Below are 27546 nucleotides of genomic sequence, written 5' to 3' on the forward strand. Positions count from 1 at the left end.
TTTAGGAAACCAATCCTTTTTAAAACACATTTTTTTTTCTCAACTTGACATTTGCAGAGTATTCAACAGGATTATACCATGATACTTTCCTGTTTAATTCAAACTTTTCCAAATCAACTGGAGTTTAAAGACTTGGTACAACTTACTCACTGTCATGATCCAGAAATGGACTTCTTTGAGAACATGAAGCATATTCAGGTAGAAGACTATTCTACTTTTTCTCATGTTCAAAACAAGTATTTCAAACAATTATGTCTCATTTATAAATATGCACTTTCTCTTAAAAGGTTTATTCTTGTTCCTTAATCCCCCTGATCATCAGCCAAATTTACGTGTACGATGATCATTTCCTACAGTGTGATTCTTTTGGTTATATCACATATCACCAATAAGAATATTGTCACTTTTCTCTATTTCTCTAAGAAGCTTAAGTGGTTTGGAATTTATCATTAAACAAATGCTATGAATTGTGTTTCTGGAAATGATGAAGGCAGGCTTGTTTACCCTGTTAACACCTGGCCCGTGTGCCACTCCTTTAAACTTTCCATGGACACAGAACATGTGGGGAGTGACTGTGATGAGACCATTCAACTCAGATGCATCTTAATATCTGACTTATAGATCCACAGAAGAGCAAGGGCCTTGAAGAAACTGGCCAAACAGCTCCTAGAAGGCCAAGTTGTGCTTTCTTCTAAGTCTCTTCAGAATTATATCATGCCTTTTGCCATGACTCCAATTTTTAATGAGAAGATGCTCAAGGTAAGGTATTAGATCTAGAAAATAGTAAGCCTCTACTCAAAATATAGATTGAGTTGGTGATATCCATATTGATATCATCATCATAATTAATAGGAGAGGGCTGGTAAGGTGGCTTAGTGGTAGAGTACTTGCCTAGCTAATGCATGAAGCCCTGGGTTCAATTCCTCAGTACCACATAAACAGAAAAAGCCAAAAGTCATGTGATGGCTCAAGTGGTAGAGTGCTAACCGTGAGCAAAAGAAGCTCAGGGACAGTGCCTAGTCCCTGAGTTCAAGCCTCGGGACTGGCAAAAGAAAAAAGAATAGGAGAGTTCTAGAGCCAGTTGAAGTACCCCTGGCATATAGTAAATGCTCTGTCTCTAATAGTGGCTGTTTCTTGTGTTCTTATTATTTCAACACAGAGGGATCAGCCACAAAATATTCTCCCGCCTAGAAATTCTCATGTTACTAAAATGATAGTACTTTTATTTTTATATTCTAGGACTTAATTCTGATCAACTCCATTTATCAGCCGTTATTATTCTCCTTAATGGCTCATAAGAAATGAAATAAAACTATAGCTTTCATGTGGTGCTAGGTATTTCTTATACATCACTTTTCTTGGTCTGTTTATTTTACAGCATGAAAATATAACAATTGCTGCCACAGAGGTTATTGGAGCTATTTGCAGACATCTCTCTTGGCCAGCATATGTATATTACTTGAAACATTTCATTCATGTCCTACAGACAGGGCAAATCAATCAAAAGTTGGGTGTCAGGTATGGTCAGACTTACTTTTATTTTGTTTTTAAAATGTAACCATAAAATGATTTCCTCAATTGATCTGTCTGACATCTTAGCATATTTTTACATTGTATTAATACATTTATGGAAATGCTTGTTCAAAATGCTGCTAAAAATAATTTTAATATTTGTGTCTAGTTTACTCTTCTTTTAATAGTTAAGTGATACTGATATTCAAATAAAAATTCCTCTGTATTATTTTTGTTTTTAACAGTTTGCTAGTAATAGTATTAGAAGCATTCCATTTTGACCACAAAACTCTTGAAGAACAAATGGGAAAAATTCAGAATGAGGAAGGTGAGTTTTTTTGTTTGTTTGTTTGTTTTTTCCAGCGGTTGTGTGGCTTGAACTCTGGGCCTGGACGATGTCCCTGAGCTCTTCAGCTCAAGGCAAGCACTCTACCACTTGAGCCACAGTGCCACTTCCAGTTTTCTGTTGGTTAGCTGGAGATAAGAGTCTCACGGACTTTCTTACCCACTCTGACTTTGAACGTGATCCTCAGATCTCAGTCTCCAGGGTAGCTAGGATTACAGGTGTGAGCCACCGGCACCCAGCAGGTGAGTTTTTAAGATTTTTTTTTTTTTTTTGGTCCGGTGGTGGTGCCTGAACTCTGAGCCTGGGCACTGTCCCTCAGCTCTTCAGCTCAAGGCTAGTGCTCTACCACCTGAGCCACAACGCCACTTACGACTTTTTTTCTTTTTGCTTATATGGTGCTGAGGAATCGAACCCAGGGCTTCATTCATACAAGGCAAGCACTTTACCACTGAGCCACCTTCCCAGCCCTAGTTTTTAAGATATTTTTAAGTAAGATTTTCATCTTACTCATTTTCGCCTTTTACTCTAATTTATAATCAGGAATTTAAAAATAAAACTCCGCTTATTCCTCTTTCTGTTCTTTGTGCTGATGACGCGTTAATGAGTCTAGTAGAACCTAAAATAAATGGCTTAGTCTTTAAAACCCAATTGGTTATAGAGAAGACAGATCTAAATTATAGAACTATAGCTTATTTTCTTAAAAGTCCATTGCCTTTAGGTGTGGAAAGAAAAACATCATTAACCAATGAATGCAAAATGCATAAGAAAACTAGAGCAACAATGAACGAAACAATACACACAGTGGAATCAACAAAAACTAATGGCAGGCGTTTGAAGAGGTTATAAACTAGGAAATGCCTGACAGCATTTATCAATGAGGACTGGAGATGTGACTCAAGTGGTAGAGCACCTGCCTAACAAAGCACAGGATCCTAAGTTCAAACTCCAGTATTGCAAAAACAGAAAAAATGGTAATGAAAATATAATACATATAATAAACATTAGGAAATAAAAATGTTCACAATTTAAAAGGTTTAAAAGGCAAATATATTTTATTTGTATTTGTAAATATGAAAACTTGGGTGTGATGTATAAGTTTCTTAGTAGAATGGAATTTAAATACTGACTTTAAAAGAAAATAAAAGCAGGCACCAGTGGCTCATGCCTATAATCCTAGCTACTCAGGAGGCTGAGATCTGAGGATCACATTTGGAAGCCAGCCTGAAATTGAAAATCTGTAAGTCTCTTATCTCCAACTAACCACAGGGTAAAAAGCTGAAAGTGGTGCTGTGGCTCAAGTGGTAGAGCACTAGCCTTGAGCAAAAGAAAGCCAAGAATAGCACCCAGGCCCAGAGTTCAAGCCCCAGGACTGGCAAAAAAAAAAAAAAAGAAGAGAAAAGAAAGTAGAAAATTTGAATGGATCTCTAATTAAAGAAATCAGGTCTAGGGGCTGGGAAGTTGGCTCAGTGTTAGAGCACTTGCCTTGCATGCCTGAGGGCCTGGGTTCGATTCCTCAGTACCACATAAGCAAAAAGAAAAAAGCCGGAAGTGGCGCTGTGGCTCAAGTGGTAGGGCACTAGCCTTGAGCTGAAGAGCTGAGGGACAGCACTCAGGCCCAGAGTTCAGGCCCCACAACCGGACCAAAAAAAAGAAAAAAGAAATCAGGTCTATAGTTAAGTATCTTCTGATGCAGTACAGAAACAGAGTGTGTTATAGGCACATTTTACCAAACATTCAAGGGGTATGCTGGGATTATAGTTGTGTACCACCATGTCCATGTGTGTCATTTTCTTACTAAATCTAAGGTAACTTTTTTTTTTTTTTTTCTGTTTTACATCAACTATATTTTACATGATCAAGTTAATGACAGCAACCAGATGCACATGCGGATACTAGATACAGTTGGCTATTCCTTTTTTTTTTTTTTTTTTTATTGTAAAGATACTATACAGAGGGTTACAGTTACATGAGTGAGGTAATGAGTACACTTCCCTAAGGTAACTTTTATTGTTTGGTAAACAGACACAGTTGAAATGGTGGATGTACAGGAGCAGGAAGCCATAGGATTGGAAGACCTGGATGAGGAAGAGAAGGAAGAAGCATGTCAGCAGGAGTCAGATAAAACAGAGACACAGGAAGCCCCTGATTCAGCCGATTCTGATAAGACAGCTCGTAAGGAATCTGCATGTGTCTCAAAGCCTGTCTCTTTCCTTCCTCGGAATAAGGAAGAACTGGAGAGAACAATTCAAACTATCCAAGGAACTGTCACTGGGGACATCCTCCCAAGGCTGCACAAGTGCCTTGCATCCACGGTAAGAGCTCTGTCTGGGGCCCAGCAGGTCTGTGTGAGTTTATGTGCTGGTGGGGACTGTACGGATTCCTGAGGCTTACTGAGTGACTGCAGCTTCTGGATTTCCTTTTATCCCAACACCTCATCACCCACTCCCTACTCTCTTCAACTTCAGGCTCATTTCCTGCTGTAGCTAGGCAGTAATGCTCTCCATTGCCCATGGGTCTGATGATGGATCTGTATGCTTTTTCCTTCCCTCTTCAGAGCAGATGATAAGATGACTCCATTTCCAAAAAGAATTAATTTTTCCCTTGGATGATATGGATGATGTGTAGTAGTGCATTCTCCTGAAGCCAGAGACTTCATCCTTGGTGTGAAACACAGGCTAGCAAACCATGAGCCTAGTGGCAGCTAGGCAGCAGCCTGTTTTGATAAAGCTTTATTGGAGTACACTTAGACCAATTCTGATGCATTATAGCAGTGGAGTTGAATAGCTTTATCAGAGACTGCAAAGCCCAAGGTCTTATTATCTGTCACTTTACCAAAAAAATAGAAATTACCAACTATTAGTATAAAATACTGACTCAGTTTTTTTTTCATTTCATTTATTTATTTTTTATTGTGAAAATACCATACAGAGGGGTTACAATTACATGGGCAAGATAGTGAGTACATTTCTTATCTTGCCTCCTCCTTTGTTTCCCCTTCCTATCTCCCACCCCCCTCCCCCCACTCCACCCCCCCCTTTTTTTTGTCGGTTGTGGGCCTTGAACTCTGGGCCTGGGCACTATCCCTGAGCTCTTCAGCTTAAGGTGAGTGCTCTGCAGCCTGAGCCACAGCGCCACTTCTGGGTTTCTGGTGGTTTATTGGATATAAGAGTCTCATGGACTTTCCTCACGGACTTTGAACCGTGATCCTCAGATCTCAGCCTCCTGTATAGCTAGGATTATAGGCATGAGCCACTGGCACCTGGCTTCAGTCAGTTTTTTTTTGTTGCTGTTGTTGTTTTGGGTCCAGTCGTGGGGCCTGAACTCTGGGCCTGGGCGTTGTCCCTCAGCTCTTCAGCTCAAGGCTAGCGCTCTACCACTTGAGCCACAATGCCACTTCCGGCTTTTTTCTTTTTGCTTATGTGGTTCTGAGGAGTCGAACCCAGGGATGCAAGGCAAGCGCTCTACCACTGAGCCACCTTCCCAGCCCCTCAGTCAGTTTTTTATATTGATAAGTAAGGCTTTATTTGAGATGCCCTATTTTTATGTATCAACGATGCTACTCAAAGCCAGATACTGGTGGCTCACGCCTGTAATCCTAGCTACTCAGGAAGCTGAGATCTGAGGATCGTGGTTCAAAGCCAGCCAGGGCTGACAAGTCCCCATGAAACTCTTATTGCCAATTAACCACTCAAAATCCAGAAGTAGTGCTGTGGCTAAAGTGGTAGAGCACTAGCCTTGAGCACAAAGAGGCACAAGGACAGCTCCCAGGCCCCACGTTCAAGCCCCACAATTGACAAGAAAAAACAAAGAAACAATGCTACTCAAGTCCTTGAAAATTCTAACCAAAGATGTGTCTTATGTGATATTTTGTTGTTATCATTGTTGGGGGACGGGGTAGTTCCAGAGGTTGAAGTTTGTTTGGGCATTGCACTTGTTTAGGCTAGCACTCTACTACTTGACCCATGCCTTTTCTGATTATTTTGGAGATAAAGTCTAGTGAGCACTTCTGCATGGACTGCTCTTGAACCATAGCCATCCAGATCTCAGCCTCCTGAATAGCTAGGAGACAAGCTTGTGCTACCAGTACCTAGCTTATATTGGATTTTTTTTTTCCCCCAGATAGAGTCTTGCTTTATGCTTGGGCCACCCTGGGCTTCTGTCCTCCTTCTCATGCTTCCCTGTATGCCTGGGGATGATGATAGGTACATGCCATTGCACCTAGCCATTATGCTTCCCTGTGTAGCTGGGATGGCAGGTATTCCCCACTGTGTCCAGCCATTGTTGACATGGAGTCTCCTAAACATGTTTACCCAGACTGGGCTTGAATCAAGGTACCCTGATCATTGCCTCCCAGGACTGAGCCACCATACACAGGTTTATGTGACTTTCATATACTGGACAGCACATCAGTGGAAATGTGGCTTTTTTTTTCCCTTCCTCAGCCTCCCAAGCACTAGGATTATAGACATGTGTCACGTGCCCAACTTAAACAGGATATTTTTATTCTGATTATTTTTGTAATCTTTAGCAAATTATTTTCCAGTTGCACGATTGAGTTTTTTTGTTTTTGGGGGTTTTTTGGCTGTTGTGGGCCTGGGCACTGTCCCTCGGCTCTTCATCAAGGCTAGCGCTCTCCCACTTGAGCCACAGCGCCACTTCTGACCTTTTCTGCTTACGTGGTGCTGAGGAATCGAACCAGGGCCTCATGCATGCAAAGCAAGCACTCTACCACTGAGCCACATTGCCCGCCCACAATTGAGTTTCTTAAAGACAGTAAACCAGCAATAGGTTTTAACTAGAAAAGAGCTTGTCTTTAGATGTAAGATTGCAGTGTTGGCAGATCCCTGGTCCTTCTGTTTCACTTTTCCCTTCATTTTGGTTATAGACAAAAAGGGAAGAAGAACACAAGCTGGTGAAGTCAAAGGTGGTGAATGACGAGGAAGTGGTTCGAGTTCCTTTAGCTTTTGCCATGGTGAAGCTGATGCATTCCCTGCCTCGAGAAGTGATGGAGGCGAATCTGCCAAGGTTCGTCATGTGACATGCACAGTAAAACTCCCAAATTACATCTTTTCTCCCTGGTCTTTGAATCTCTTCCATTGAAAGAAGGACAGCTGCAGTTTGCTAATGGGAAATCAGGGTTCTAAATACTTATAAGAAAAAGGATGTTTGTGTTTTTGTTTCTGTTTATATGTAATTATTTTTCAACTTTGCATTTTTTTTAGTATTTTGTTGAAAGTGTGTGCCCTCCTCAAGAACAGAGCACAGGAAATCAGAGACATTGCTCGCAGCACTCTCTCCAAAATAATAGAGGATTTGGGTGTGCACTTCCTACAATATATTTTAAAAGAATTGCAGACTACTCTTGTCCGTGGATATCAGGTAAACTGTATCATATACTATATACTTTGGATCAGAGTTTTAAGTATTTGCGTCACAAACATGCTACTTTTGGCCTGTCTTTAGTAAAGATCCACTGTGATAATAGCAGGTAACAACATTAAGAAGTTTCTAATAAGCATTAAATAAACCTTTTATTGAGCACACCTATAGGCCACTTTGGAAGTGGAGATCAGGAGGATTGTGGTTGAAGCCATCATGGGCAAAAAGTTCATGAAATTCTATTTCATATAGCTAGACATGAGGGCTCACTCTGTTCTGGTCTTCCAGGTATGCAAGAGGCTCAGATTGGAAGGATAATGATTCCAGGCCAACCTGAGCAGAACAATTCACAGGACCCATCTCAACAGAAAAATCTGGGTGTGGTAGTATGTACCTAGTGTGTACCTGACCTCTCAGCTAAGGTGGGAGGCATAAATAGAATCAAGATCCAGACTGGCCTGGGCAAAAAGTGATACCTAATACAGGCGCCAGTGGCTTATACTTGCAATCCTAGCTAATCAAGAGACTGAGATCTGAGCTCATGGTTGAAGCTAGCCCAGGAAGACAAATCTAAGAGACTCTTATCTCCATTTAACTAGCAAAAAGCTAAAACTGGAGGCATGACTAAAGTAGTAGAGTACTTGCCTAGCATATATGAAACCCTAAGTTCAAACCTCAGTATTGACAAAAAAAATATTTTTTGAAGTTCCTATGAAGCCAAAATAGTAGTGCGCATATATATATAAAATCTTAGCTCTAGAGAGGTAGCGCCAAGAGGATTGTAAACTTGAGGGCAGCCTGGACTACATATCGAGACCCTGTCTCTAAGAGAGATAGATAGATGGATAGATAGATAGATAGCACTTGGCTCATAATCCTAGCTACTTGGGAGTTAAGAGATAAGAAGCATGTTAGTTTGAAGGCCCTTCTCAACCAATAAGCAGAGAATGGTGATATGCTTCTATGATCCCAGCTATGAGCCAGGGGACCATATATAGGAGCACTGTGGTCTCAGGCAGGCTCCAGGCAAAACCATCCGAATAACTAAAGCAAAAAAGCATTGGAACATGGCACAAGTACAAGGCCCTTAGTTGAAAACCCCACTATTATTCCTCCCAAAAAAATCTTGGCTGACATATTTCCATTCATTTTAGTATTTCAGCTAAAAACTGGAGTCATGCTCTTCCTGAAACCATACTCACATAAGGGACAAAGTGGTATAAGAAAAAGCAAAACTACTAGGGTCCCCCCCCCCCCCCCCCCCCCCCCGCCAGAACTGCCATCCCAATGAACAGACAGGAAGATTCCCTACCAAAAGGGTGGGATCTTACCATTCCTCATTTCAAGGACACTGCCACTACCACTGCTTGGGGTTGGGATATAAAAGAGCAGCCAGAAGAAAAGAAAAATAGATTTTTTTCCCTCTATTTTAGAGCCTACTCTTCATACTCTAATAGCAGGCCTTCTCCCTGTGTGCCCTCTTCTGTGTTGACTGGGAAATATGGTATAGAAAACAGTGGTTAACTCCAAGTGAGTTTTAAAAATTAAGCTGGTTACCATGGCTCACAGTTAAAATCCTAGCTAACCAGGAGGCTGAGATCTGAGGATTGCAGTTCAAAGTTAGTCCAGGCAGGAAAGTCTATCTCCAGTTAACCACCAAAAAGCTGGAAGTGGAGCTGTGACTCAAGTAGTAGAGAGATAATCTTGAGCAAAAAAACAAACAAACAAACAAAAAAACTCAGGGATACCATCCAGCCCCTGTGTTCAAGTCCCATGAACAGCACAAATTAAAAAATAAGATTAGAATCCACATTTTAAATACATAAAACTGAAACCACAGGTAAGGTAAATGAGAGACTGTACCTTGGAGTTCCAGTGAATATGTGACAAATCTGATGTTTGCCTGTGTAGTTCTGCAGCATTAAGAGTGTGAGGGGCTGCATAGTAGAGAGATGCTCAGCCATAGCTCTGGTGCCAGCTGCTCAACTTGAGAATCCTGACTGTAACCTTCTACTCATGGAACCTTCATCTTCCTCCTGAAAAATGCTGATAATTCAGCACCTACACCATCGATGAGGAGAGGAGGCTTAAGTGATTTAATACGTGTGAAATACTAAGTCAGTGTTTGTTTCATAGTGAAGCTTCCTGTTAACATTTGCATGCCTCAGATTGAAACAAAAACTTGTTTTCTTTCTGACACTTGGTGGCCAGCTCTGATTACATTCAGCATTGGCAAACCTATCTTTCCCAAGATAGCTTTTAAAGACCTTTGTGCCTATGCCCCCTCCCCTCCCCCAGTCATGGGGCTTGAACTCTGGGCCTAGGTACTGCCCCTGAGCTCTTCAGCTTAAGGCTAGCACTATCCCACTTGAGCCACAGCACCACTTCCAGTTTTCTGGTGGTTAATTGAAGATAAGAGCCTCATGGATGGGCTAGGAAGGTGGCTCAGTGGTAGAGCGCTTGCCTTGCATGTGTGAGGCCCTGGGTTCGATTCCTCAGCACCACATAAGCAAAATGAAAAAAAAAAAAGCCAGAAGTGGCTCTGTGGCAGAGTGCTAGCCTTGAGCTGAAGAGCTGAGGGACAGCGCCCATGCCCAGAGTTCAGGCCCCACGACCGGACCCAAAAAAAAAAAAGAGCCTCATGGACTTTCTTGCCCAGGCTGACTTTGAACCATGATCCTCAGATTTCAGCCTCCTGAGTAGCTAGGATTACAGGTATTAGCCACCGGCACCCAGCTCTTTATGCTTTTCTTTATGAATCACTGGTTTGGTTTAGAACCTGATCATGCCATTATATTTCTGAATATATTTGTAAGAAGCGATCATTTGGTTAAAAGATTTTTAAATGGTGATACTTATGTTAGCTGTAATAAACACATAATTCCAAGTGCTCTCTTGGCAATATTTTGATTGTTTCTTCTTTTTCTGAGGGGTTCTTAACTTTATATTTTTCTACGGTGCATCTCGTTTCAGGTCCATGTACTAACTTTCACAGTTCACATGTTGCTGCAAGGCCTCACGAGCAAGCTTCATGTCGGGGATTTGGACCCTTGTTTAGATATAATGATTGAGGTAAGATTTATAGTAGTAAGTCTAACTTTTTTAAGTGGGCAAAGAACACAAAATACGAGTTTACAAAATAAGAAACAATAATCTAGCATCCAGTGGCACATGCTTGTAACTCTAGCTACAGGAGGCTAGGCCAAAAGCATGGAGATAATTCTGAAGAACAAAGTTCAAAGTCAGCCTATGCAGATAAAACTGAGAGACTCTTCTCTCCAATTAGCCAGCAACAAGCCAAAACTTGTGACATGGCTGAAATAGAGAACCAGTCATGAGAAATGAGAAATTGAGGTTCTGTGTGTAAGTTCTAGTATTAGCACAAAAGACAACAACAACAAGAAGCTTATAAAAATGAAAATAAAGGCTGAGTGTGGCTCAGTGGTGAACTGGTTGCTTAGCAAGTGCCAGATCCTGGGTTCCATATCTAACACCAAAAGAAGAAAAGAATCAGAGAAGTGGCCTAGATTTGTATGAAAATACGTTGAACTCTAGAGTTTCATTAAAATAACTCCTGAGCCAGGTATGGTACAGTGCTAATCCCAGCACTAGGGAGGTGAGGTAGAATGGATGACTTTATCTTAAGACAAAAGAAGTAGCAGCTGTGTATCTGTGAGGTATTTTTTTTTTTCTCATCAATCGTAAGGTTTAAGATTTTCCATTGTCTCTTGGCAATTGGTCCCCAGAGTGCTTCAACAACAAATCTATAGAAATTCCTCCCAGCCGGGCGCTGGTGGCTCATGCCTGTAATCCTAGCTACTCAGGAGGCTGAGATCTGAGGATCTCGGGTTCAAAGCCAGCCCGGGCAGGAGAGACTGTGAGACTCCTATCTCCAATAAACCACCAGAAAACCAGAAGTGGCGCTGTAGCTCAAGTGGTAGAGCGCTCGCCTTGAGCTGAAGAGCTGAGGGACAGCGCCCAGGCCCAGAGTTCAAGCCCCACGACCGACAAAAAAAAAAAAAAGAAATTCCTCCCATACCATTTCAGTCCAGTCCAACTTGCCTTCTTTTCAATGAACATGCCAGGGCTCTGTCAAAGACTGCTTATGTTGCCTTGTTGAGTGCACATAATCCTCATTTGTCCTTTCTTCAAAAGATCTTTAACCATGAACTGTTTGGTGCCCTCGCGGAAGAGAAAGAAGTGAAGCAGATCCTCTCCAAAGTTATGGAGGCACGAAGAAGCAAGAGTTACGACTCTTATGAAATCCTGGGCAAGTTTGTAGGAAAAGATCAGGTTACAAAACTTATTCTTCCATTAAAAGAGGTAAGGATTGGACTGCAATACAGGAGGTCGCAGCAACAGTATTACTGAATTTCTGAAAGGATCCTTACAGAGCAAATGTTATACTTGCTCACCCATTGTTTTCTTTGGTGCTGAGGTAACCAGTATCAAATGGGCACTAGGTGGCAGAAATGAGGTGGCTGCTCTAGACATAGTCGTTGATGTCAAAGGACACTGATGTAAAAGGAAAGGAAGTAAGAACTGGAGTGCAAGTGAATGTTACAGCCTAGACAGCTCAGCAGCTAAAAGTAGCCTTTAGAGTCAGACTACTACTTCTAGCCTTCCAACAGTAGATAATTGGCATGAATTGCCTAAGCACAGCTTCTACCTTGTACAGATATTCACTGAGGTAACTGATACTTCTCTCTCTTTTTTTGGGGGGGGTGGGCCGGTCATGGGGCCTGAACTCTGGGCCTGGGCGCTGTCCCTCAGCTCTTCAGCTCAAGGCTAGCGCTCTACCACTTGAGCCACAGCGCTACTTCCGGCTTTTTTCTTTTTGCTTATGTGGTTCTGAGGAATCGAACCCAGGGCCTCAGGCATGCAAGGCAAGCGCTCTACCACTGAGCCACCTTCCCAGCCCCCTGATACTTCTCTTTAAAGAGAAGAGAGTTCAGGCTCAAGAGAATGGAAAGGAGCATAGAAAAAACAGAAGGTCAAACTGAGTGCTGGTAGCTGTTGAGATCCAAGGATTGTGATTCAAAGCCAGCATGGTCAGGAAAGTTCATGAAACTTTATTTCCACCAAAACAACAAAGTGGAATTATGCCTCAAAATGGAAGAGCTGTAGGCTTAAGAATCAGAGCTCAGAGACAGTTCCCAGGCCCTGGGTTTAAGCTCCCCAACCAACAGAGGGAGAGAGAGACAGAGAGAGAGAGAAGGGAGAGGAGAATCAGAATTTAGTTTCAGGCTGAGCACCTGGTAGCTCACGCCTATAATCCTAGCGACTTGGGAGGCTGAGACTTGGGAGGCTGAGATCTGAGGATCACCGTTCAAGACCAGTTCAGGCAGGAAAGTCCGTGAGATTCTTATCTCCAATTAACCACCAGAAATGGCACTGTGGCTCAAGTGGTAGAGCTCTAGCCTTAAGTTGAAGAGCTGAGGGACAGCGCCCAGGCCCAGAGTTCAGGCCCCATCAACAACAACAACGACGACAAAAGAACTTAGTTTCAGACTTTTCTAGTCCAAAGCTCAATTTCTTCCTACTGTTTAATTTTGCTCCTTGGAGAACCTGTTTAATTTTTGCTCCTCTAATCCACCTGCTTTTCTGTTGTTTTATATGGCTGTTGCAGAGGTAATAGTTATGGTTATTAATTTTATTACTGCTTTATGTATGAAAAGTAAGGCAAATAGCATCCAGTGACATGAACTACTCATACTTCTAGATGATTTGGTGTTATATGAACTTTACTGTTGTAGAATGAGTGCGGTTTTATCTGATTCTCATCTAAGAATGTTAAATGGAAAAAAAAAAATTCCTACAAGTTAATGATTTGGAATTGCTGAGTATTTTGCTGAGGTTGGTCCTGGATTCCCATTAAGTTCACTAGAGTTGGCCCATTAACTAATTTCAAACTCTGACGCTTGACCATTGCAGCTTTTCATTCCTACGGTGTCTGTGGAGTTGTGACTATACATTTTGTTCATTGGAGTGTGCGTGTGTATGTTCTGATAATCACTCCTTCAGGGCATTGGGCAGGTTGACTGACACCTTACAAGGCTCACATTTTTATCTGCAGCCTTGCTAATAGGGAAGCAGGGAGCTGGCAGGAGGGGAAGGAGGCCAGAGGCAATGCATTTCTTCTAGTGGTTGTCTGTGGGGCCTAGGTTATGAGTGGACTTTTAATTTGTGTGTGGTATCTGTTTTGAAGTGTTATTAATTAGGAAAAAAATACTGTTAAGCAAGTAAAAAGAAAATAGCACAACTAAAAATGTACTTTTGTGTTTTTCAATGTGACATTTATGTTTGTCCAATTTAGATCTTACAAAATACCACAAGTTTAAAGCTGGCCCGAAAAGTTCATGAAACCTTACGCCGAATTATAGCAGGATTAATTGTAAATCCGGAAATGACAGCAGAATCCATTCTATTGCTCAGTTATGGTTTGATCAGTGAAAATCTACCCCTGTTAACAGAAAAAGAAAAGTAAGTTTGGGGGAAAGAAAATATTAACTCACCTTTGAGTGCTTCTTTCTGACAAGCTATTTGGGCTTCTCATTTACTCATAAGTGGATTAATTTAATAATGAATGGATTTAGTGAAAACAAAATTTAAGCCAGGTATGGCAGTATATACCTGCAATCCCAACCCTTGGGAGGCTTAGCCAGGAGGATTATGAATGCAGGGGTAGCCTAGGATGCCTAGAAGACCTTGTCTCAGTAAAAAAAAAATGATAGTGGCCAGGTGCTAGTGGCTCATGCCTGTAGGGGAGAAAGCCATAGCAAACAGCACTCTGTTGAGTTCTGGTCTCTCATGTCCATAGAAAGCCTGCTACTAGCTTCCTGGGATGTAGTTGACAGTGTCTTTTCTACTGTGTTCTTTACACTGTGACTGACAGAAAACCAGCAGTCCCTGCACCTGATCAACGTCTACCACCCCAGAGCTGCCTTCTGCTCCCCCCAACTCCAGTCCGAGGTGGACCGAAAGCTGCTGTGAGCAGAAAAACCAATATGCACATATTTATTGAATCTGGGCTTCGGGTAAGAATTACTCTTTTTTTGTGTGTGTGCACATGTGTGTTGGTACCAGGGCTTGAACTTCAGATTTTGTGCTTTCAATTGACTGTTTTTGCTTATGGAACTTTTTGCTTTGCCATTTGAGAGCCAGGCCTCCAGTGCTGGCTTTTTCTAGTAAATTAGAAATAAGATTCTTGCATATTTGTCTGCCTGGGCTAGCTTTGAACTGTGATCCTCAGAAGAATCTGGAGAAGCTAGTATTAACAGGCAAGAGCCACCAATGTCCAGCTTAAGAATTACTCTTAAAATGAAGATTTGGCTCCTTCAGCAAGTATGTACCATTTCAATTCCTGCACTTTCCATAGCTGTTCATTTTTACTGGAAGTGCCTTACTATAAGTATATGATTTCTTTTTTCTTTTCTTTTCTTTTTTTTGTCATGGGGCTTCAACTTGACATCCTGGGCGCTGTCCCTCAGCTCTTTAGCTTAAGGCTAACACTCTACACTTGAGCCACAGCACCACTTCCGGTTTTCTAGTGGTTAATTGGAGGTAAGAGTCTCACGGAGATTCCTACCTGGGCTGGCTTTGAGCCTCAGTCCTCAGATCTCAGCCTCCTGAGTAGCTAGGATTACAGGCATGAGCCACTGGCTACTGGCTGTATAGGATTATTTTTAAAGGTACTTTTTTTTTGGTCTGAAACCAGGGCTCAAACTCAGTTTCTGACTTTCACGCATTGACTGATGCTCTACCACCTGAGCCTTGCTTCCAGCCTCAAAAATACATTTGTCAAGTTATTGTTCATCTCTTCTAGTACACTTTGATGGTATTATTGTTCCAGAATTAATACTCTGACCTAATACTTTCTTGAGATTTACTGTCTACTCAAAACTAATTCTTGCTAATAGTAGTAAGCTTTTACAAATATGAATCTAGAGATAGGAGTATAACTCAGATAAGAATACTTGCCTACTATGTACCAGGACCTGGCCTCATTCCTCAGCACTGCAAAAAAGTAAAAAATAAAAATTAGATCATCTTATTTCCTTTGGCTCCCTTTTTTCCTAGGACAGGTTTTTTTTATTGTTATTTTGTTTTGTTGTTGTTGTTATACTTTTGTGGTGTATGCTAGCACTTGGGCTTAAATTCCGGGCTTCACAAACTCTCCCTTGGCTTTTTGCTCAAGGCTGGTGCTCTACCACTTGACCCACAGCTCTACTTCCTAGGTCCCCATTCTTCATTTGCACTGTGAGGCTATAGCCCCTTGCTGTTGTATTCCAACATATTTCAGCCACTTTCTTTTCTGCCCACGCCTTCACTACCCACTCCTCCCTCTCCTGACGTCCCCACAATCCTAATAGCCCTAGCACTGGTGCAGTCTGAGCCGCTAGCATTTATACTTACAGAGCATGGCTCCCTGCTGAGAACTGGTTTGCTCATATGGTAAATGGACCCAGCCTCTCCACTCCCAGTGAGCTCCCACCTTCCTAACTTGCCACGATTCTTAGAGGCAGTTTCTCATTCCTTAAAACTTATGTTATTCTAAATAGAACCATCTTAACATTTCATGTTCATCTCTTCAAGTCATTTCACATTTGCCACTGTCATTTAACCTTATGTAAACTAATGTTTTTAAACTTTTAGCTGCTACATTTGAGTCTAAAGACTTCCAAGATCAGTCCTTCAAGTGAGCATGTACTGGAAATGTTGGATCCTTTTGTATCTCTGCTCATAGACTGCCTGGATTCCATGGATGTGAAGGTATATTAGTTTTCAGTCCATATAGAAGTGTCCATTTCTTCATAGAACTGCATTGTGCAGAATGCCTACAACCTACTTGGTGGCTCTTATTTTATGAGGTTATTGATTTTTACATGCATTAAGGATATGGATATCATGAGGACACCAGACATTAATAAGTTCTACTTGTTTGAACAGTCCTTGATGTCTTTAAGAGCCCTTCTGGTTATATTAAGTGGCTCATTTGGTTTTTCCAATACCTTCAAGAGGGTGAATGGTATTGAGCCCAAGCCAGCCATGATCATAATCATCATTGTCGTCATCATGATGGTTATCTTCATTGTCACTGTCACTAATCCCTACAGCCCTGAGACAGATGTTCTTTTTTTTTTTTTCATAATTTTTTTTTTGTTGAGATCAAGTGATTACATAAATTTCACAGTATTGTGAGAGTGATACTTAATTAAAGTCCCAAACACATTTTAATCTTCACAAGGCAAATTGTCATTATCTTGGTTTATAATGTTTGTGAATTCTATGAGCTTTGACAATACAACTATTTCTTCCACATCAGGTGATGTATACATTTCTTTCCTGCTGCTTAGTGTAAGCTGTTCCCTCTTTCCCTCTCATTTCTTCCCTCCCATTGCTGCCCTTGAGTTGCTTAGTTCATTTTCATCAATGAGACAGATGTTTATGTATCCGTTTCATAGATGAGAAAACTAAGGCTGGTGTCTAGTTATAATCTACATTATGAAGCTGGATCTTGTCAGACTCCAACTTCCTCATATCACCTTCTTCACCAGTAAAGGTACCAGGAGGCTAGGTAACTTCTCTAGGGTCACAGGTCATCCATTGCAGGGCTGGGATTGAAACCCAATACAGTACAGTCTTTGAGATTTCCATGTTCCTTCCTCTCATCTTCATCCAGTCCAGCAGAATGAGGCTATAACATCACAGCAGGCGGAGCAGTAAGGGATAAGCTAGGCTAGCGTATCCTGGTGGTTGCTATGGTTTAGCCTTGGAAATTCAGAGATTTGTGTGTGTGTGTATGTGTAATCACTTGGTCCCAACACACTTTTTCTGAACCTTTCTGCACAGCCCTTAACTATGGTAAATGATAGTGAATCATTTCTGTGCTCAGTTTCTGAGCCTTCTCTCAAGTGCTTAAGCACTGAAATATTGTCCATCTTTATAATTACTTTTGAGACAGTCTCGCTGATGTGTGATGCCCCCCGGCTTTGATCCCAGGACTGTGTAAATATAGTAGTAATAATAATAATAGTAATAATAACTACTAATATTGTTATATATGTAAAAAAAACTGAGTACGAATGGGTTACATTTGAAATAGCATTTTGGAAAACGGAAGCTTTTTGAAATGCACTTTTTTTTTTTTTTTTTGGTCCAGTCGTGGGGCCTGAACTCTGGGCCTGGGCGCTGTCCCTCAGTTCTTCAGCTCAAGGCTAGTGCTCTACCACTTGAGCCACAGCGCCACTTCCGGCTTTTTTTTCTTTTTGCTTATGTGGTGCTGAGGAATCGAACCCAGGGCCTCAGGCATGCAAGGCAAGCGCTCTACCACTGAGCCACCTTCCCAGCCCTTGAAATGCACTTTTAAAAAAATAACTCCTAAATTGTTTCGACTACCCATGTTCTTGAGAATTATGGTGAGCAAGCTGTTTGTTTGCTTGTGAACTGCTTCCACTTGCTATGGCTCCTTCCACGTGGAGGTGCAGGGAACTTAGGGAACTTATGTTCTATATAGCATCTTGTTTATCCAGCTAACTATTATACAGTACACATAGTCTCTGGGCCTGGACTGATGGAATACTACTTTGTAAGTTGATTATCTGCTTTGCTTTTGCAGGTGATCACAGGTGCTTTGCAGTGCCTGATCTGGGTCTTGAGGTTTCCTTTGCCTTCCATTGAAAAAAAAGCAGGGCAGCTGACAAAGCACCTTTTCATTTTGCTGAAGAACTATGCAAGACATGGGGCTGCCAAGGGCCAGAACTTCCACCTAGTAGTAAACTGCTTCAAGGTAAGGTAACACAGTTGTGCCCAGAGAAACCAGGTCCTGGATTTTCCATTGCCCTTTGTAGTTTTGCTCAGAAAATTTTGAAAAAAGTTTGCTAAGGCTCAAGGGTTGTTATCCTTGGTGAAAAAGCATTGTTGTTAAGACCTTACCATTTGGGTCCTGATTTGGGGGGGTGTGCTTGCTATTTTAACTTCACTGTTGCTGCAATTTGCAGTGCGTGACCGTCATTGTCAAGAAAGTCAAGTCTTACCAGATAACTGAAAAACAGCTCCAAGTTCTTCTGGCATATGCTGAGGAGGACATTTATGATACTTCAAGACAAGCCACTGCGTTTGGTCTTCTGAAGGTATGATGTCAGCTGGTGTTGCCTTTTGAAGTTTATCAGCCTCACATCACATAATTAGAATAGCTTGGATCGTAATGGTTTTGACCAGCTATCAATTTCTGAAATGAACTAATTTATAAAGATTATTGTATTTGTAATGGGTCATATGCAAGCTGAGATACCATTTTTGAAAATATTTGAATGTTATCTTTCTTATAATATTCCTAGGAAACTCTACTTTCATCTATCATATTGGATCTTTTTTCCTTATTATGATAAAGTATATATAAAGTAAAACTTGCTGTTATAGCTGGTTTGAAATGTACATTCTTGTTCTTTTTCTTTGAAGCTGCTTTTATTGTGCTTGAAATCTGCCTGCAACCACTTTCACATCAAGCTGACTTCTGCCCATCCGTGATAAAACATGTGAAATGAGTGTGTCTTTTCTTTTGTACTTTAGGCTATTTTATCAAGAAAATTATTGGTCCCAGAAATTGATGATGTCATGCGGAAAGTATCCAACTTGGCAATTTCTGCACAAAATGAACCTACCAGAGTCCAGTGCAGACAGGTGTGTAGAGAGAGCTTCTTTCCATAGCAAGGGCTGGGCCTACTTTTTCCATTTATCTTTTAGTGAGAGAAATGTCAACACTGACTGAATTTTGAAGATAGCCTGGACTTAGCATTCCAGGTAAAGGGAGCCATTGATGTAAACTTGTTTGAGGAGCTAGTAAAGTGGAGAGGAGGTGAAATCAGCTTGGACCTTATGGTCTTGGTAAAGATTTAGGGCTTTATTTAGACAGGTTCTTGCTCTGTATCCCAGATTGGCCTTGTACTCTCAATCCTCTTGGCTCAGACTAGTAAGTCACCCCCACCCAAGATTTAGGACTTTGTTCTACGAACAGTAAAAAAATCTATTGAAATTCTCAGGCAAAGGAGTGACATGATCAAATTCCTAATCTTACAAACATATAGCATACCAAGAAGTGGGAGGTCTGAATTGGAATCATGCACCTGGGTTGAGTAAATTTGGGACTGCTCAGGAGATCAGCATTTAAGAAAAGAAACATGCATATGAGGGGAAAAATTGCTTGGCTACAATTAAAAAGCAAAGCCAGCTGCTAATAGGACTATGATCCCTGGGTATACATACACCATCCCTATTTACAACTACCCTTCAAAAGAAATACTATCTCTTCTTACAGCTAGGTAAAAAGCCTTGGAAAGTTTAATTTCATCCCTTCAGTTTTATGGTTTTTTAATAAAGGAGGCTGAGTACCAGTGGTTTGAAAGCTCTTTTTGGGGGAGGGGGTCTGGTCGTGGGGCCTGAACTCTGGGCCTGGGCGCTGTCCCTCAGCTCTTCAGCTCAAGGCTAGTGCTCTACCACTTGAGCCACAACGCCACTTCCGGCTTTTTGCTTATGTGGTGCTGAGAAATCGAATCCAGGGCCTCAGGCATACAAGGCAAGCACTCTACCACTGAGCCATCTTCCCAGCCCGTACCAATGGTTTGAAAGTAGAGCTTTTGGACAAATATGATACATAGAACTCTTGACATTGTCACAATGAGCAAGCTACTTAATCTCTCTGCCACCTTCATTTTCTTCAGTTGTAAAATGGTTGTCACCTGATGCTTCTTAAGGGAGTAGGAAGAATAACTGTGAAATAAAAACCACCTTGCTTGGCACGTAGATGGTATTTTGTAATCACAGAAGTTATTTTTATCAGTATTCATATTGTTTTTACTCAAGGGGAGGTATAGTGTTGAACCAGTCCATGTTCAGTTCAGCACACCACCTGTCATGTCAACTTCTGATGATCCAGGGTTGGATTTGAAGCCTTCACAACCAATGAGAGTGGTGGACTATAGCAGAGAATGTGGCTTAGTGGTAGCGTGCTTGCCTAGCATTTATGATGCCCTGAGTTCAATTCCCAAGTACTACATACAGAGAAAAAGCCGGAAGTGGTGCTGTAGTTCAAGTGGTAGAGTGCTAGCCTTGAGCAAATAAAGCTCAGGGACAGTGCCCAGGCCCTGAGTTCAAGCCCCAGGACTGGCAAAAAAAAAAAGAGGGAGAGTGGTGGGCTAGACTTGACTTAGAGGATCACTGGAGAAGTAAACTGGCCAATGCCGAGGGGCACAGTTGGAGACTTTGTAGACAGACTTTGTTGGAGTCTGGAGTCTATTGGATAGCTGATTGATGACTCTTCTGCAAGTTATTTAGAGCCTACTAGTGTGTCCTATAAAGTAGCTTAAGAACTAGAAATCCTAGAGAGATGGTATCCAAATAATCAACTGTAATTTTTGTTCCTAGGTTTTTCTGAAATACATTCTTGACTATCCCCTTGGTGAGAAATTGAGACCAAACTTGGAATTCATACTCGCTCAATTGAAGTAAGCTTGTACCAGTAACTCTACAGGGCAAAAGAAGAGTTTCTTATTTTCCTTTAATATGGTTACCATTAAGAAGAACTGCAGGCCTGGTGCCAGTGGCTCACGCCTGTAATCCTAGCTACTCAGGAGGCTGAGATCTGAGGATAGTGGTTCAAAGCCAGCCCAGACAGGAAAGTCCATGAGACCCTTACCTCTAATAAAACACTCAGAAAACCAGAAGTGGCGCTATGGCTCAAGTGGTAGAGCGCTCGCCTTGAGCTGAAGAACTGAGGGATAGTGCCCAGGCCCAGAGTTCAAGCCCAACACCCAACAACAACAAGAAAAAAACTGCACCTAGGTATACTAGTATGTTTTCTGAGAATTTTGTAATGTGACTCAGCCTGCCTATCACATAGCACTTGGCTTCAAATAGAAGTTCTATAAGTTGCCTTTACTCATCTATCTAGTCTGGCTGCTTACGTCTAAATCCACTTTGGAAAATGTTAAAAAAAAAAAAAAAAGTACTAAAATTATACTTAAAACTGCATAGCAGCTTGGTGTGAGCATTAAAACAGGGACTTTGAACATTTTTTAAATTAAGTTTTCCAATAATTACCGATAAACTTAGAAGATACTAACAAGTTTGCCTTATGTTCTTGCCATAGTTATGAACATGAGACTGGAAGAGAGTCCGCCTTGGAAATGATTGCCTACCTCTTTGTCACATTTCCTCAGGTACCGTGATAAAGATGTTTTCCCAAACTGGGAGAGTGCAAAGGAAGGGGTGACACTGTCCAAAAAGAAATATACTCCTTACCTGACTTATCTAACTAACCCCTCTGTACATCATCTTTATAATAACAGTTAAAAACTTTAAAAAAGAAAAGCTGTGTTTTCCTATGAGCCTGGGCCCTCCCTTGTCAGTGTATCCATAGCAGTTGCGTTCTGAGTGTGCTCACTTGGGCATTTTTCCTGCAGGGACTGCTGCATGAGAACTGTGGGATGTTCTTCATCCCACTTTGCCTGATGATGGTGAATGATGACTCTACCATGTGCAAAAAGATGGCGGCCATGGCAATCAAATCCTTACTCAGTAAGATCAGCCCTGAGAAGAAAGATTGGCTGTTTGGAATGGTGGCCTCCTGGTTTGAAGCAAAGAAGGTTAGTTCAATGACAGGTCTTGATGCTCATACAGATAAATTAGCCCAAACTTTACTCTTACCTGATGATGCAAGTAATATATTCTTAAAGTTTCAGAACGTTAAGTAGTTATAGAAAATAACAGCAAAATCACCTGTGTTGATAGACATATGTGTCAAACAAACCATGTTTTGCTTAAGCAGCCTAGATGGATGAATACCTTTGTTTCAAGTTGTGCTTATTTCTAAAATGTAATGCGTATCATTCTGTCCACTAACTGGCTGCCACCAGTCATCGTTGACCTATCTTTAGAGTAATATAAATAGTGTGACTCCTCTTTTTTAATGAGGAGCGTGCTGGATAAGGGTGTAGGTTAAGGCTTAAACTACATTTTTTTTTTTTGGTAAAGATACTATACAGAGGGTTACAGTTACATGACTGAGGTAATGAGTACACTTCCTATTGAACATTGTTTCCCGAAGTTCTTTTTTTTTTTTTTTTTTTTTTTATTGTGATTAAGTGATTACATAATTTCTGGAATTTCACAGTATTGTGGAATAATGATGCTCATTTAAAGTCACAAGTTCATTCCAGCTTTCCTGGAGCAAATTGTCTATCACAGTCTATAACATATAACGGTGTTCACATGTTATACACCATACATGTGATCAGCAGCATGGGGATATTTAGTAGTGGTTCAACCAGATGAGTGGGAGTTCTTTGTTTCTTAAGTCCTGTTAGTTTTGTCATATCACCTAACATTTTGGATTTAGCATCCACGTATCAGGGAGACCATGTACCGTTTGTCTCTTTGCCCTTGGCTTACCTCGCACAACATGATTCAAACTACATTTTGAGGGGAATGGGGAATTAATGTACTCAGTGGATAATGAATTATCATTTTTAACATGTTATTTTTACATGTGAATATTTCTTCACATGTTTTTATGCTGGCCCTCAAAACTATATTTTACTGATTTCTATGATTTAAAAGAAATATTACTGATTGTGGTATAATTTGAAATTATCTGTGGTGGTTTGATTTTGGTAGAAATTAAATAAACAGCTTGCTGCCTTGATCTGTGGCTTGTTTGTGGAAAGTGAAGGAGTTGATTTTGAGAGAAGACTTGGAACTCTTCTTCCTGTGATTGAGAGGGAAATTGATCCTGAAAACTTCAAAGATGTAAGTAAGATGCTTGGGGGCTAAACTTTGCTAATTCTTATTTTAAAAGTTTTACTTGAGATGGTGTAGTTAATATAGACACTGTGTTTAAAAAATATTAATCAGTGCAAGAATTCAGTACTATTGGAATTTCTTTTTAAAATGGGATTTGGCATGATTACATGCCTGTAGTCCAAAGGCTAGAGTAGGATTAGATCCTTAAGGTCAGTCTGGCTATAAGGCAAGATGCTATGCAATTTAAAAAAGAAAAGAAAAAACAAAACAAAAAACGGGGCACCAGTGGCATTTATAATCTTAGTTATTCAGGAGGCTGAGGATCATGGTTCAAAGCCAGCCCAGGCAGGAAATCCATGAGACTCTTATCTCCAATTAACCATCAAAAAGCCAAAAGTGGAGCTAGACCAAGTGATAGAGTGCTAGCCTTGAGCAAAATGCTAAGGAAAATGCCCAAGCAATGTATATGTGTGAAACTAAGTTATCTTCCACAGTATATGAGGATTAGAGGTTCGCACCTGGGGTGATCTTGACACCCCTTCCCTAAGGGGACATTTGGCAATGTCCAGAGACATTTTGGAATATCACAACTGCAGGTTGCCATTGGCATCTGCAGGATAAAAAGGATAGGGGTTCTGCTAAGCATCTTTGAATATACTTGGCAGTACCCAAGAGCAAAAGATATCTGGCCCAAACCGCTGTAGTACCAAGGTTAAGAGACCTTGTACAGCTGATACTGCCGAGTTGTTATGGGAACTGATTTGCATCCCCCTTTGTAGATCATAGAGGAGACTGAAGAGAAAGCTGCAGACCGCCTGCTGTTCAGCGTTCTCACTCTGATCAGTAAACTCATCAAGGAATGTAATATTATTCAGCTTACCAAGCCTTCTGAGACTTTGAATAAAATCTGGAGTAAGTATTTCTAAAGGCACATCAATTGTGGCCAGATCACTGAAAACAGATTGGGGGAATTTAAATAGAAACACTTTAGAGAGTAGGTGTTACAAAAAAGTGAATGAACAGCCAGGGACTGGTGGCTCACACCTATAATCCTAGCTACTCAAGAGGCTGAGATTTGAGGATCACAGTTTGAAGCCAGCCCAGAAGAAAAGTTCCCCTGAGACTCCTATGTCCAATTAACTATTCAAAAACAGGAAGTGGAGCTGTGGCCCAAAGTGGTAGGGTGCTAGCCTTGAGCAAAAGAGCTCAAGGACAGCACTCAGGCCCTACTTTGAGCCCTGCAACAAACAACAACAACAAAAAGTCAGTGAGGAAAAATGTAAAAGATCCCATGAGATAGATCTTTCTGGGAAAAAAGGTGTATGATTTCATATGTATGTAAGAAAAGACATCAATTATGGGGTAATAGATGAGATGGAAACAATACCATTTGTCTTGTTTGCTGCGCAATAATTTATTATTTTTTCCCCTCTGATCTCTTTCTCCATTCTTCCCTTTCCTCCTAACTTTATTAAGGTGTAATTGACAGACAAAAATACATATTTATTTGCCAGGAGCTGGAGGAGGCTCACGCCTATAATCATAGCTACTCAGGAGGTTGAGATGTGAGGATTGCATTTCAGAGCCAGCTTAGGCAGAAAAATCTATGAGAATCTCACCTCTAGTTAACCACCAGACAGCCAGAAGTAGAGCAGTGGCTAAGAAAAAAAGCACAGGGGCAGTGCCTAGACCCTGAGTTCAAGCTCCAAGACTAGCACAAAATAAAAAACCTAAAAATACTTTCCATAAACACCTTGATGTTTTAAAGATTTGTAAATGGTCAATATTTCCATCCAGTCTATTAAATAGGCACAGTGGGCCAGTAATATGACTCAACTGGTAAAGCTCCTGCCCAGCAAGACCTGAATACAGATCCCAATACAACCAAAACAAAAAATAGAGGTGTTGAGGGAGGGAGGTTGCTGCTTAGTTAGTCCCAAATAGACTCTTATAACCTTTCTGTTTTGGTTCATCATATTTTGAATTCCTTTGAAACTAGAGATTGAATTCAGGGCCTTGTCCATGTCAGGCATGTACTCTACTACTGAAGTATATTCCCAACAAATATAGAACAACAATAGGAACATGTTTGTTGATAAATACAGTAGTGTAGGCTGAAACTGAAATGACTTGATTGATCCATCTTCTTTGAGACACATTATAGGCTTTGCAGCTCTGCTTTCTGCAAGTGGCTACATAGCCTAAGCCAAAGACTTTGGTCTTTTGGTCTAAATGGTGTATGAAATAATATATATAAACACCATTAGCAGGTAGAAAACCTTAAGAGAGTGTTCCAGGCAGCTATTTGGGCCTACCAATTTCAGTAATAGAAACAAGCATGTATCTTTATATACTTGTCTCATTCACTCTGGAAGATGGAACATGGGTGTCCTCGTCCTTGAATCTGAAACACCTTCATATAGGATGCCTATATGTTGTATGGAACTAGTTTGCATAGAGCCAGTGTTAACACCTACCTCTTTAGTATCCTTTAGAGATAGGGAATTGGTTTTCTACTTGCTTCTTGATTTTCTCTTGTGTAGAGAAGCAGGATTGTTCTAACCAGCTTTGATTCCCTGTCCCACACATGTGTATAATAGATGCTCATTCTATGGCTAATTCAGATACGTTGGCTACCAGAGAACGAGGAATATGAGACATCCAAGAATGTATTTCCATTCCCCTAGGTCACGTGCACACCCACCTGAGACATCCTCACAGCTGGGTGTGGCTCACAGCAGCCCAGATTTTTGGACTACTCTTTGCTGCTTGCCAGCCTGAGGAGCTTATTCAAAAATGGAATACCAAAAAGAGAAAAAAGAAACTCTCAGACCCTGTAGCAGTCAGGTTTCTAACAGGTGATCTAGACCAAAAGGTAAGGTTTCTCTTAAAACCTTTCCTTCCTTCATGACCTGTAAGACATCTTGCTGTGGTTGTTTGACTGTCCTGAGGCCAGCCCTTGGAGAAAACACTAAGTGACTACTTGCTACATGTGTGAACCAATATGGGAATGCTAACAACGGAAGGGAGGTCACCCTCAAGGCCAGGCTTTTTAAAAGATAACTTTACCATCAATTGAGCCAGACTTCTGATTTGTCTATATTTCATGTTAACGGTCCATTATGACATGAGTGGAGAATGTCAGGAAAGAAAAGAAAAAATACCCAAATGCTAAGGATTATTACCAACATCTCTACAGAATATGAAAGAATTCTATTTCTTTATACTTGAAACACTTGGGGTGTTTCACAAGGGAACAGTTTCAGTTTCTGATCTAGAACTTTTTCTCTCCAAATCTATATAAGTAGTCATACCGAGCAAAATATAATCAGTCAAATTATGGTTAGTTACGGCTGGTTTTCATAAGTAATCAGAAACATCCTGTTATGTGAATTTCACCCTGCCAATGTCCCATTTCTTTTCAGATGAAAAGTATCTCTCTTGCCTCTTGCCACCAGTTGCATTCCAAATTCTTAGATCAGTCTCTTGGAGAACAGGTAAGAATTGTAGTCTTCCTAGTTTAGTAGAAGCAACCTACTATTCTTCAGCATTCTGAGGATAAGCTCACATTTGTTATTTGTTTAGTTTTTAGCCCATTTTTAGTTTGGTAAAATAAAGGCATATACTTAAATGTAACTTTGGAGACTATGTTGGCAGATAGGCATTGGCTCTAATTTAAAGTTTTCAGTGGGAGGCTGCATTTTCAGCATTAACACAGCTACTTCACTGTAACAAAAGGGTTAAAGGGCATTGATTAGTCAGTTAATTACTCTTCTAATAAGATATAATTACCTTTCTCTCTTTATCTTAAGAAATCAGGAAAAACAATAATGTGTTCTGAGTATACTATGTTCTGAGAACTGTCCTTAATAACAGATAAGTCATTTCCTTGTTAGAAAAAGGTATATTACAATGTTAGGCACTGGTGGCTCATGCCTGTAATCCTAACTACTCAGAAGGCTGAGATCTGAGGATTGAGGTTCAAAACCAGCCTGGGGAGGAAAGTCCATGAGACTCTTTATCTCCAATTAACCAGAAAACTGAAAGTGATACTGTGGCCCAAAGTGGTAGAGCACTCGCCTTGAGTGAAAGAACTCAGAGACAGCACCCAGTCCCTGAGTTCAAACCCCATGACTGACAAAAGAAAAGAAAGGTAGAGCTGGGAAGGTGACTCAGTGGTAGAGTGTTTGCCTTGCATACATGAGGCCCTGGGTTTGATTCCTCAGCACTACATAAGCAGAAAAGGCCAGAAGTGGTAGAGCCTTGAGCTGAAGAGCTCAGAGACAGTGCCCAGGCCCCACAACCAACTTTAAAAAAAAAAAATAGAAAAGAAAGGTATATTATGTATTTCCATACTACAACATGTAAATAGAGATAACTGTTTTAAGTAGTTTGTAAACTAATTTGCTTTTGAGTAGCCCTTGTACTTTTTTTTCCTTTTGATAGAGAAGTGAGACTAGAAACTAATGGGCAAACACCACTTGGCCCTTGGCCATCCCATGGCCCTTTAT

General features: G+C 40.9%; 1 protein-coding gene across 1 annotated transcript in view; it reads left to right on the forward strand.

Moving 5' to 3' along the window:
- The window catches only part of Utp20 (UTP20 small subunit processome component), a 97262-nt gene that overhangs the window by 62610 nt on the left and 7106 nt on the right, over positions 1-27546 (forward strand). Inside the window, exons 37-58 of the mRNA XM_042693150.1 lie at positions 58-198; positions 622-759; positions 1379-1518; positions 1758-1840; positions 3881-4170; positions 6744-6883; positions 7081-7237; positions 10211-10309; positions 11393-11560; positions 13554-13720; positions 14133-14274; positions 15893-16009; positions 17856-18026; positions 18238-18369; positions 18809-18919; positions 20660-20739; positions 21384-21453; positions 21697-21879; positions 22910-23041; positions 23815-23947; positions 25723-25910; positions 26461-26532. Coding sequence (XP_042549084.1) covers positions 58-198; positions 622-759; positions 1379-1518; positions 1758-1840; positions 3881-4170; positions 6744-6883; positions 7081-7237; positions 10211-10309; positions 11393-11560; positions 13554-13720; positions 14133-14274; positions 15893-16009; positions 17856-18026; positions 18238-18369; positions 18809-18919; positions 20660-20739; positions 21384-21453; positions 21697-21879; positions 22910-23041; positions 23815-23947; positions 25723-25910; positions 26461-26532 — 3054 coding nt within the window. The remainder of the gene's footprint in view (positions 1-57; positions 199-621; positions 760-1378; positions 1519-1757; positions 1841-3880; positions 4171-6743; positions 6884-7080; positions 7238-10210; positions 10310-11392; positions 11561-13553; positions 13721-14132; positions 14275-15892; positions 16010-17855; positions 18027-18237; positions 18370-18808; positions 18920-20659; positions 20740-21383; positions 21454-21696; positions 21880-22909; positions 23042-23814; positions 23948-25722; positions 25911-26460; positions 26533-27546) is intronic.

This window comes from Dipodomys spectabilis, unplaced genomic scaffold (assembly GCF_019054845.1).
Source record: "Dipodomys spectabilis isolate Male_0828 unplaced genomic scaffold, ASM1905484v1 ptg000163l, whole genome shotgun sequence".
Lineage (NCBI taxonomy): Eukaryota > Metazoa > Chordata > Mammalia > Rodentia > Heteromyidae > Dipodomys > Dipodomys spectabilis.